Source organism: Chrysochloris asiatica, unplaced genomic scaffold (assembly GCF_000296735.1).
Source record: "Chrysochloris asiatica unplaced genomic scaffold, ChrAsi1.0 scaffold00312, whole genome shotgun sequence".
NCBI classification, from domain to species: Eukaryota; Metazoa; Chordata; class Mammalia; order Afrosoricida; family Chrysochloridae; genus Chrysochloris; species Chrysochloris asiatica.
This window is the reverse complement of record NW_006408830.1, coordinates 2,630,162-2,642,431: the sequence shown is the minus strand read 5'-3', so window position 1 is coordinate 2,642,431 and position 12,270 is coordinate 2,630,162. Positions and strand designations below refer to the sequence as shown.

The window sequence follows — 12,270 nt, the reverse complement described above, 5'->3', positions numbered from 1 at the left end:
GCTTTCTGCTCCCGTAAAGATTTATAGCCTCGGAAACCCTGTACAGGGTCGCTATGAGTCGGAACCAACTCCACGGCACATAACAACAACAACAATATTAAATATTAGTTTATAAATAAGTGTGGTGCTGTGGGTTAATGCATCAGACTGCAAAGCCGTTTGAACCGTAAGGTTGACAGTTCAAGCTCACCAGCTGCTCCTCAGAAACCCTATACAGGGTCGCTCTGGGTCAGAACTTAACAACAGAATTAAATAAAAAGACCTATTCCGTTCCTTAGTCCCACCAGCTGCAATTCAAGTGCTCAGTAGCCACCTGTGGCTTGTGGTGACCACATTGAATGGCACAGACAGAACATCTCCATCATCGTAGAAATTTCTAGTAAAAATGCTGTAGTGGGCTGAGTTCTTTGAGGTCAGAGGAGAAAATGAACATGGAATGAATACCTACTGTGTGCCCACTGGGACTTGCTTTATTTAATATCTTTTCATTTTGGGTTTACTTTTATTATATATCATTATATTATATACAAATATGTTGTTGTTATGTGCCGTGGAGTCGGTTCTGACTCATAATGGCCTGGTAACAGGGTTTCCGAGGCTGAAAATCTTTTTGGGAGCAGAAAGTCTCATCTTTCTCCCACGGAGCAGCTGGTAGTTTCGAACTGCTGACCTTGTGGTTCGCAGCCCGATTTGTAACCACTACGCTATCAGAGCTCCTTATATACAAATATACCAGGATAAAATAATCAACAGGGACATCTCTCACCCATTTTCCATAATTAACAATTTGACAATTTTGTTTTTTGTTTTCCAATAAACTCCAAACTTAATTGTCCCTCAGACAAAGGACTTTTTAAATTTGTGTTTTATATAATTTTCATGCCCATAATCATTTCTAACAAAATCAGCAGTAATTCCTTCATATCAAAAACACCCTGTCCATAGTCAGGTCTTTCCATTGTCTCTAAATTGTCTTTTTATATTTGTTTCTTCAAATCAGGCTTCAAAGATAATCTACTCAAATCATTTGGTTATTTGTCTCCTAAGTCTACTTCATTTTATAACAGCCCCCCTTATGTTTTTATTTAATGCCATTATTATTTTTTTAATGGATCATTTGTCTCCAGGAATGTCCCACATTCTGGATTTGCCTGTTTGCTTCCTCATGGTATCATGTAGTTGCCTCTCTATCCCCCATCTTTGCTGTAAGATCTAAAGCTTTGATTAGATTTGGGTACACAGTTTTTTTCCATAACTCACTGTAAAAAAAAAATTAATATTTTGCAATGCTATCTGTCCTAATCTGAAATGAAAGACAAGATCATTTAAAAACTAATATGATGTCACAATTGGAATCTGAAGTAGAAATGAAATTTTATGAAAGTAATTTGCACAATAGTAAACTATGCTTTTTGATATGCTCCTGCTTGGACATGCCCTACTAAGCGGCATAATGAAGTTGCCCCAGTGCCTTTGCATGTCCTAGTATCCCAGTGACCGTATCACCCACTAACACTGACGAGTACAAGGCTATGCAGTGACAACTCAGACAGAACAGCAAAGAGGATGGCGTGATATTGCTTCCCAAAATGATGAATGACACTTGAAAAATCCAAGCAAAATAGAGTCCCGATTTTTATAGTTTATATTTATGATCATTCATGATTTATATTTATGAATACTATAGTCAAATTCAAGGTGCAAATGATTGTAAACAGGTTTTCTAATGACATGAATGTCTGGGGGGACATTTGAAGGCTGGTAACAAAGCTGAATCCCCAACTAAAGACAAATCTGGAAACTTCCAAACTGTCCCCTTGTTGTTAAGTGCCATTGAGTCAGTTCTGACCCATAGAGACCCTGTATAGGGTTTCTGAGAAGGTGCTGGTGAGCTTGAACTGCCGACCTTGCCGTTAAAACTGACCTTGCATTCCAGCGCATTAACCCCCAGTGCCACACTAGGACACCAAATTGCCCCCTAGAGGATGCCATTATTGAAACTCATTGTGATAAACTCTCACATTTTATTAACCACACTATCTCACTTAATCTAAAAAAATTAAAATAAACAAGATAAAGAAACCAAAACACAGACATTAAAAAGACTTGCTTTAGGTTACACAGCAAGCTGTGTGAACAAACCATAATTTAAACAATTTTCTCTTAACCACAAAGTTGTGCCATTGCTCCCCAAAAGATAAGGGCAGCAAAATCTTATCCAAAAACAGACTTGAAATCATAGAGCTTGATTGCCTACTTCAGCTTTTGAACACCTACTGTCCACTGGTTTCAGGTTCTCATTTTGCTGGTTACTGAAGATGTAATCTAGGGGAAATTGCTCGGTACCTGCTTTTCTCATCTTTAGACCAAACCAAACCCAGGCCACTGAGCTCATGCCAACTCCTAGTGACCCTGTATAGGGTTTCCGCGGCTGTAAAGTTTTGCAGGAGCAGATAGTCTCATCTTTCTCCTGCACAGCATCTAGTCGGTTTGAACTACCAACTGTGTTTGTTGTTAACCCTGCAGTCATCTCCTACAGTGCCACCAGGGATCCTCGCCTGTAGCCGGCGGGTACATAATAGTACCTCTTTGGGGTTGCAAGCTGAGTGACAGGACATCCACATTAGGTGCTCAGTGAAGACTAATGCTGTGTTCCATTGGAGATACACACTTGAGAATTTTTGTGCTTATTAGAGTTTGGAGTAGATTTCCCTTCTTTGGGACCCCTGTGAGACAGAGAAGGACTGCTCCAGAGAGTTTTCTTGGCTGTAATCTTTGCAGAAGTCAATTGCCAGGTTCTCTCCTGCAGAGCCGATGGGTGGGTCCCAGCAGCTAATCTTTGGGTTAGCAGCCAAGTGCTTAACAGTTGTGCCAACAGGACGCCTGGAGATTTTTACCCACCCTCTCTCATGCTTCCTCAAGGGTCTCCGGGAGGTGCTCAGACTTCTAACCCAGACTCCCCAGAGGGCTGTGCGGAAGAGGAGGTAGGACTTGTGCGGGAAGGCCCCGAGCTCCTGGATTTCAGCGTGGACGAAGTGGCAGAGCAGCTGACCTTGATGGATGTTGTGAGGACCCGGGATCCGGGACCTGGGAAAGCGGGAGTATAAGGAAGAGGGAGGGGCAGACCCTGCTGAGCTCCTCCCTTCCCTCCACCCGTCCCAGGAACTCTTTTCTCGAGTGCGCCCCTGCGAGTGCCTGGGCTCGGTGTGGTCGCAGAGAGACCGGCCCGGGGCCGCAGGCATCGCTCCAACGGTGCGCGCCACGGTGGCCCAGTTCAACAAGGTGACCGGCTGCGTGCTGGGCTCGGTGCTCGGAGCGCCCGGCCTGGCCGCCCCGCTGAGGGCGCTGCGACTCGAGAAGTGGATCCACATCGCTCAGGTGAGTGTTGCGCTGGGAGGAGACAGAGAAAGGGTGGTCCGTGACTCTGGGGATCGCACAGGGATGCTGAGGCGGGTCTAGGGATAAGAGGAGGGGGCGAGGAAGTGGGGGTGGGGGGAACAGGATTGAAGCAGGAAAGAAAATGAATAAAGGCACAGGGACCTAGGGATTGAAGGAACAGAAAGACTTGGGGGCCCAGAGGAGAACAGTGTGTGGCTTGAGGGGTCTGAGGGCAATGGAGGGATAGTGGGCGTAGGCGCCTGGGAAGAGGATGATACCTGGGGAGAAACTTGGGTTCAGGCAGGAGGGATAGAAGCCTGGGAGTGATGCTGTCAGAGAGGTGGGGGGCCTAGGGCGAGGTAGGGGGTCGACGGGGCTCGAGAGGTGCGGGGAGAAACAGGTCCAGGTCAGAGGGGAGGGGAGGGGTGGGTAGACTTCTTGGAGAGGAGGCTTAAACCTGATAGTTTTGTCAGATGTGAGGCAAGATGCAGGGGTCAGAAGTCACAGGGTCAAAAGTGGGTCTGGAGTCTGACTAGCGCCCCCATCTGGGCTGCTCCCCAGCGCTGCCGGGAACTGCGGAACTTTTCCTCCTTGCGCGCCATCCTGTCCGCCCTGCAGTCAAACCCTATTTACAGGCTCAAGAGCAGCTGGGGTGCGGTGAGCCGGTGAGCAGTGCTACGAGTGGGGAGCCGCTGGGGTGGGACCACCTCCTCACCCCACCTTGCAAGTTCTGACCCCTGACCTCTCTCTGATGCCCCAGAGAACCGTTATCCACGTTCAGGAAACTTTCTCAGATTTTCTCCGATGAGAACAACCACCTCAGCAGCAGAGAGATTCTTTCTCAGGTATAGATGGGCTTGAGCTGTAGATCCCAGGCCCAGGGAGGCATGGGTCCCGCCGGGGCGTCATCGGTCCACCTTGTCATGGTATGACATCCAGTGTTCTTTCCCTGTGCCTCAGGAATGACCTTCCCTTTGGCCTTGGGCAGTCCCATTGCCTTTGCTGCCTGCCTCCCTCTTCCCGGTTAGAGCTCATTTCCTGATTGCCTTGTTTATTCATTCAACAAAACGAAATGTCACAAGGGAAAGGTCAAGCCATAGCAAATGGGGAGGGGGGGTAGGCTGGGGACTTGACCTTGATAAGTAAAACTAACAACGGTGTGCCAACAAGCCTGGTTTACAACACATAGTCCTGATTCAGAGGGGTTCTCCCTTAGCCCCCCATCATCTCCACCCCACCCTGCTACTGCTGGTATATCTCTGTCCACAAAAGCCCATGGCCATCAAGTCTATTCGGACTCATAGTGACCTCATATAGGGTTTCAAAGACTAAGTCTTCATAGGAGCAGAGAGCCTCATCTTTCTCCAGTGGAGCAGCTGGTGGGTTTAACTGCCGACCTTTTGGTTAGCAACCCAACACCTAAAACACAGTGACACCCGAGCTAACATATTATTGAGCCCATAGTAGGTGCTCAATAAATATGTTAGTGACTGAATGACAAGAAGCACTAAGCACCTACTGTGTGCCAGGAAGCTCCACCAAGAGCCAGGCAGACTGCGCCTTCTCTGGAGGACTCAGTACCATAACAACTGCCCTAGAAATGCTGGGATTACCAGGCAGAGCAAAACTCTGGAGACAAGATCCAGAGTGTCCCCACTCAGGCCTGGCATAGGATTCTCTTCTGCCCTGGTACCACCAGCCCCACCTCCCATCACTCCAGTGGGGCCTGCTTACTGCTTATCCCTGTCTCCCTCTGGCTACTTTTCCCCAGGGCAGTCCAGCTTGACCTTTGGCCTATACAATGGATTTGTGATTGTTGAAAGCAAAATGGGGCACGTGGTGGGTCTCGAGGCTCTGTCCTGAAGGAGGGCTCAAAGGAGAGCTTTCTCTCCCACAGGAGGAGGCCACGGAGAGACCTCAAGAAGAGGACAGTCCCCCGGGAAGCTTAGCTTCAGTAAGTGATGCCGTTTGGGATGAGGGATGCTTGGGGAGGGAGGTAGAGGCTGATGGAGGGGTTGTTAACCGCAGAAAATGACTGGAACTCTGGGGGCTGCAGAAGCTGCCTCCAGGCCCTGTCCCCTACCTCGGTACCTTCCTCACTGACCTGGTCATGCTGGACACGGCCCTGCCGGACACACTGGAGGTCTGATCCCTGATCCTTGACTCCTAATCCCAGCCCCTGCCTCCTGATATCCCAGCCCCTGGCCCTGACCATTGTTCCTTGACCCTGGAGTCTCTAGTTCAGACTTACTTTGTCTAATCCTAGGGGGATCTCATCAACTTTGAGAAGAGGAGGAAAGTGAGTAGGCATTGGGGTAGGCAGGCAGGGTGCCCGAGGGAGGGGGCAGAGTGGGACAGGGTCTCAGAGGCTGCCCCCTCAGGAATGGGAGATCCTGGCCCGAATCCAGCAATTGCAGAGGCGTTGTCGGAGCTACTGTCTGAGCCCCTGTCTGCCCTTCCTGGCCGCCTTGCGTGCCCAACGCCAGCTCACTGAGGAGCAGAGGTGATTTCTGAGGCCCTCTTACTGCAGGCCCCCTCCAATTCTTCCTACAACCCCCTCCTGAGTCCTGATCCCCAACCTGTGATCTGTTATTGCCAGTCCAATTGATGGCCTCAATCAACCTCTGACCCTATTGGACTTTCTGATTTCCACCTTTGACATTCATCTGGCCATTCAACTCAATGGCATCATCTGTTCTCTTACCCAACTTCAGACCCTGTTTTATCCATGACCCCATTAGTGACCCCCCCAAATATGACCCTCTGACCCCAGTCATTGACCCCAGTGCTGAGTGACTGACACTGAACTGTGATGTTTATTTGACCATCCAACTCAAGTATTCCAATTGTTTCCTTTCATTCCATGGAATCATGACTGAGCATAGACCTCACTGATTATCTGACCCCCAGCCTTCTGACCCTTCACCTTATTTGACTTCTCTGTCTCAGTGTGTGAACCATCTCATCCCACCCCTGACCCTAAAGAGACCTTGGTGCTGTAATTGACCTCCATTTGATAACCCTGACATTTGATGGTCCCACCCAAAGTCTGGTGTGCCTCTGTGGGTTAATGCGTTGGACTGAAAATTCATTTGAATTGCAAGGTTGGTGGTTCAAGCTCCCCAGTCATTCCTTGGAAACCCTATAAAGGGTCGCTATGGGTAGGAACAGACTCGATGGCACTTCACAACAACACCCCAAACCCAACTCCAACTGATTCTAACTCTTCATCCCCTGCTGCTTCCTGGCCTCCCCACCCCCACCCACTGTTAGCTACCGCATCTCCCGTGTCATCGAGCCACCTGCTGCTTCCTGCCCCAGCTCCCCACGCATCCGACGCCATATCAGCCTCACCAAGCGTCTCAGTGCGTAAGTCTCAGGGTGTGTGTGTGGGAGCGATGTGGGTAGGTGGAGGTGTGCAAGAGCTATGGCTAAGCTGAGTCTGACCTTAACCTCATTCCCTGTCCCCATTCTCAGGAAGCTGTCCCGAGAGAGAGGCTCGTCCCCTGGTGGGAGCCCTGGGGACCCCTCATCCCCCACCTCCAGGTAGGGATCTCGTTTGGTGGGAGGAACTGGAGACAGCAGGGTTGGGGGTGGGCCAGCCACCCCACCTCAGACTCTGCATCTATCCCAGTCTGTCCCCAGGCTCTCCCCCATCTAGCCCTAGAACCAGGGACCCTCCTGGGAGTCCTCCAACCTCTCCAGGGCCTCGAGGCCCTAGCACCAAGGTACCAACTACCTGTGTGTGTGGGTGCATGCAGCATTGAGGGTCCAGGCATGCTTGGTTGAGCTCCCTGGGTAGACACCGTGGCCCTGTTTGAGAGATCATTGTGGCAACTTTTGCAAAGTGCAGTGCACGTATTCCCAGGAATCTGCATTTCTAAAGAGAAGATGTGAGCATGGAGATTGGTGGGACCAAGTATGGGACTGTTGATTGAACGGGTGGTCTGTGGGTGTACGACCACTGTGAGCATGTGTGCATTGCTTCCTGTGTACTCGGGATTCCTTATGTGTGAGCTTGGGTTTGTGTGTCTATTGGCCACGTGTACATTGGTTGGGTAATAAGGAACCAAGGTCCGTATGTGATGGATTGTATATACGTGGGCTTGTGTGGGTGCTCTGACTATATGCCTCAGGCTTTGGGTGTGTAGGGGTCACGTGGCCTGTGTGTACTTCGGATACAACAGTGTGGGAGGGGCTGCCTGCCCTCTACCCTTCAGTGTTGACAGCTGGGTCAGGTTGCAACCTCTGCCACCCCCACCCTCACTTTCTACAGCTGCCCCTGAGTCCAGACCTGCCAGGCTCCCAGGTCATGGCCTTACCCCTGAGTGGCCCTCACATCCCTGTCCCTGGACAGCAGGGCTCAGATGCCCGTGTCATCCGCGTTAGTATCGACAACGACCATGGGAACCTGTATCGGAGCATCTTGGTGAGGGGCTGGCCTGGGAGCCTGCTATGGGAACCCTGTTTGGGGGCTTGATTCTCAACACCTCACCTCCTGTCCCTGCCTTCCCAGCTAACCAGTCAGGACAAGGCCCCGAGTGTGGTCCAGCGAGCCTTGCAGAAGCACAATGTGGTCCAGCCCTGGGCCCGAGACTACCAGCTCTTCCAGATCCTTCCTGGAGACAGGGGTGAGCAGGGGACAGATTGGAGCCTAGGCTTGGGGGTGACTAGGAGGGTGGCAGATACCAGGGCCCATGATGGAACACAGAACAGTCTAAGCTCACAGAGCCATGAAGTGGTTTGGCCTCAGAGTAAGGGTAAGATGACTTTCTATGGCCTCAGTGGCATGGAGTCCTGGTCTGGTACTGTGGGTTAATGCACCAGACTCCAAAACCATTTGCTGGTGGTTCAAGCTCACCAGCAGCTCCTCATAAACCCTATGCAGGGTCGCTATGGGTCAGAACTGACTCAACAGCATTTAACAACAAGAAGTGGCAGGGGTGGGGTATGGCAGTAGATGACTATATTTAAATTGTGAGGCTTGTGAACTTGACCAGGTTTTGTGTAAAGAAACCAAAAACCAAACCCATCTCATTGCTCTCAAGTTGATTCTGACGGCCACAGAGCCGCTGGTGGGTCTGCCAGCTTTTCGGGTCGCAGCCAGTGCTTAATCACTCTGCCACCAGGATGCCGGAGTGTGAGGAAGGAGTCCACCAAAACATGAGCTGTGCTGTAAAATCAGTTCCAAGTCATAGCGACCCTGTCTGTATAGGGTTTCCGAGACTGTAAATCTTTACGGGAGTAGAAAGCCTCATCTTTCACCCGTGGAACAGCTGGTAGTTTCGAACTGCTGACCTAGAGGTTAGCAGCCCAACTGGTAACCACCACGCTACCAGAGTTCTTTATTTTTTTAGGAGATATGGGCAACTGAGATTGTCCAGGGTCAAAGAAGGAAAGGGAATGTAGGCTTACATTTCAGGATCACAAGGCTGTTCAACAAGCTCAGTGTGATAAGAGTAGGCAGCTAAAGGGAAGCTGGACTTGCGACTGTGAGGAAATGAGTTGGACTCAGCCTGGGGACCTCGAAGCCATCAGGACTTGGGATGGGAGAGGGCCAAGTGGATTGGAAATTCAAGGTAGGGGGACATGAGTTTGTTGGGTGTGGAGGTAGGAACAGACGTGGTCTAGGCTTTGGGAGGGCGAGGCGAGGGGTTGACTATTCATACTGAAAGGCAGTGTGAGGATGGCTGGATATTAGGAAGGGTTCCATGAGTTCTCTCAGGTGTTAAGTGTGAGACCTCAGAGTGAGAAGGTGTTCAAGCTCAACGTGAGAGAGGCCTAAGATCGGCTTTGCACTGGATGGACAGACTCAAGGTGTTGAGGCCCCAGAGTATAAGGCAGAAGGTAGCCCAGGTCCTTCGTGGGGAAGGTCTGAGGTGGCACAGGTCACTCATACTATCCCCACCTCTGGCCAGAACTCCTGATTCCTGACAACGCCAACGTCTTCTATGCAATGAGTCCAGCTGCCTCCGGAGACTTTGTGCTGCGGCGGAAGGAGGGAACTCGGCACCCACCCTCTCTTTCCTTGACTTGAGGTGGTTCTCCCCTCCCTCCAGGACACAGACCCCATGGGCAGTTTGGGGCCTGGTATATGTCACTACCAAGACAGAGGGCTCTCCTGGCTGACAACCTTCAACCCCCAGTAGATGACACTGTGCTCTCTACCCTGTGATCCACCCCCTATCCAACTTTAGCCCATTGTATGTCATCCTTTTAACCCTTCTGGTACTGGATCCATGTTTCAAGGACACCAACCATGGGATGGCTGGTGGAGAGCTTCACCCCATAAACACAGAAGGGGACAAGGCATTGGGGAGAGCAGTGGTGGTCAGACCCTTTCCCAAGGAAATCTTATAACTATTGGAGACACAGCAGAACTGACAGAAGCAGATGAAAATAGTGCACAGAGTTATGAAATGGGAGTCCTGTTCTGTGCCTATAGCCAATGGTGATGCTTCATCAAGTAAAAACACACACACTCATAAAGAAAAACTAAGAGCCCTAAGACAGCGCTGGGATTAGGCATACCTGATTCCAGAGAGGCTTCTTATTTTGTTTTTGACTTTCTATTGTAAATTGAGTGAAGGTTTACAGAACAGATCATCAGTCCCACATTAAGCAAAATAGACACTTCGTGTCATTACAATGATTGCAATCCACTCTATGTGCCATCAGTTCACAGTAATTACCTCTAGTTACTTCTTCCCCTCCCCAGCTACTCCCCACCCGCCATGTAACCATCATAGAATGTTTCATTTAGCAAGAAAATGTTTCTTAACTTTTACCACAGTGGCTTCATGCATTATTTGTTCTTGTGTGATTCACTAATTTCACTCAACATAACGTCCTCCAGGTGCAGATTGTTCAGCGTTGTGTAATATTCCATCATGTGTATATACCAAAGTTTGTTTAACCATTCTTCTATTAATGAGCATTTAGACTGCCTCCACCTTTTTGCTATTGTGACTACTGCTACTGTAATGAACATGTATGTATGTATATATATATATTCATGTCACAGCCCTTATTTCTTGTGAAATATGCCTCTTGTTTGTCATATACATATATGTATTATTGTTGTTGTTGTTGTTAAGTACCATTGACTCAGTTTCGACCCATAGTGACCCTGTATAGGGTTTCCAAGGAACAGCTGGTGAGCTTGAACTGCCGACCTTGCAGATCAAACCAACTTTGTAATCCAGCACATTAGCTCACAGCCCCACACTTACAAGAGTGAAGAAATCAAATTCCATTGGAATGTTGTTGTTGTTAAGTGCCATCGAGTTGGTTTCAACTCATAGGGTTTCTGAGGAGTGGCTGCTGAGCTTGAAACACCAGCCTTGCAGTTCAAACCAACCTTGCAGTCCAGTGCATTAACCTGCAGCACCGCACCAGGACTCCATTGGAATGGGAGACAAGTAATGTCATTACCACTGAGTCAATAGGGGCTGTGACAGGGAGAGAGTCAATGATCAGTCAATAGGTGCTTGTTAAGTGCCAGCAAGTTGATTCCAACTCATAGAGATCCTGTACAGGGTTTCCAAGGAGCAGCTGGTAGGTTTGAACTGTTGACCTTGTGATTCAAAACCCAAGGAGATGAAGAAGACAGATATGAAGTGAACCCTAGGTCCAATTGCAACATACCAATATTAAGAGTCATTTGACTTACGAACGCCTCCTGTGTGCTGATCCTCAACCATGGGCTTTTCATCTCACAATATTACTCAAGCTTGTTTTAAGTGGCCAAGACCACAATTCAAACAAGCTTGTGCAAAAAAAAAAAAAAACATAAGGAAATTTAATGGTTCATGTAACTGAAAACTCCAGTGGGCCAGAATTTAGACACAGTTGAATCCGGGAACTCAGAAAATGTCATAAAGATGTTGTCTCCATCACTCTGCTTTGACATGCTTTGAGTATGAAACTGTCCATTGAGATCCCAAATCTAATCATCTTCTTCTACAGTAATAATTGCAAGATGGGATCATAAGTCTTAGTCAATGAGAGGTAAGGGGAAAGGATGTAGGCAAATTTCAGATCCTGCTCTTAAGGGAAGAAAGTACCTTCCCCCCTTTTTTGCCTTCTACTGGCTGGAATGAAGATGTGGAATGGTCCATTTTTGCTGGGTAGTTCCACCCTTTGAATAGCCCAGGTACAAGCTGGAAGGAGCCCTGTTAGGTGCCATCCAGTCAGTACTGACTCATAGCAACCCTATGCACAACAGAACAAAACACAACCTGGTCCTGCGTCAACCTCACAATTGTTGCTGCATTTGTGCCCATTGCTGCTGCCACTGTGCCAATCTATTTCCTTGGGAGTTTTCCTCTTTTCTCAGACCCTCCTCTTCACCAAACATGATATTCTTCTCCAGGGACTGGTTCCTCCTGACAATATGTCCAAAGTATAAATAAAAGACAAAGTCTGGCCATTTTGGCTTCCAGGAAGCATTCTGGCTGTACTTCTTCCAATATAGATTGGTTTGTCCTTTTGGCAGTCTATGGTACTTTTAATATTCTCCTCCAACACCATAGTACAAATGCATCAATTCTTCTATGGTCTTCCTTATTCACTGTCAAACTTTCACATGCACAAGGCTATTGAAAATAACAAGGTTTGAGTCAGGTGTATCTTAGTCCTCAAACTGACATCTTTGCTCTTGAACACTTTAAAGAGGTCGTGTGCACACAACAGATTTTCCTAATGCGATACATTGTTTGATTTCTTGCCTGCTGTTTCCACAAGTGTTGATGATTGCTACAGATCATTGAGAAGACAAGAAAGAAGGAAAAGGTCAAAATGGATGTCAGAAGAGACACAAACTTGCTCTCCAGTGTAGAGATGCTAAAGCAAATGGAAGAAATGAGGAGGTACAAGAGCTGAACAGAAAAT

General features: G+C 48.5%; 1 protein-coding gene across 1 annotated transcript in view; it reads left to right on the top strand.

Moving 5' to 3' along the window:
* The window catches only part of RGL3 (ral guanine nucleotide dissociation stimulator-like 3), a 14,742-nt gene extending 5,327 nt beyond the window's left edge, over positions 1-9,415 (top strand). Inside the window, exons 6-19 of the mRNA XM_006875170.1 lie at positions 2,923-3,065; positions 3,163-3,378; positions 3,940-4,043; positions 4,139-4,223; positions 5,276-5,332; positions 5,435-5,521; positions 5,645-5,677; positions 5,760-5,881; positions 6,652-6,747; positions 6,856-6,924; positions 7,013-7,106; positions 7,655-7,807; positions 7,895-8,009; positions 9,297-9,415. Of these exons, the coding sequence (XP_006875232.1) occupies positions 2,923-3,065; positions 3,163-3,378; positions 3,940-4,043; positions 4,139-4,223; positions 5,276-5,332; positions 5,435-5,521; positions 5,645-5,677; positions 5,760-5,881; positions 6,652-6,747; positions 6,856-6,924; positions 7,013-7,106; positions 7,655-7,807; positions 7,895-8,009; positions 9,297-9,415 (1,493 nt within the window). The remainder of the gene's footprint in view (positions 1-2,922; positions 3,066-3,162; positions 3,379-3,939; positions 4,044-4,138; positions 4,224-5,275; positions 5,333-5,434; positions 5,522-5,644; positions 5,678-5,759; positions 5,882-6,651; positions 6,748-6,855; positions 6,925-7,012; positions 7,107-7,654; positions 7,808-7,894; positions 8,010-9,296) is intronic.
* The last annotated feature ends 2,855 nt before the right edge of the window (positions 9,416-12,270 follow it).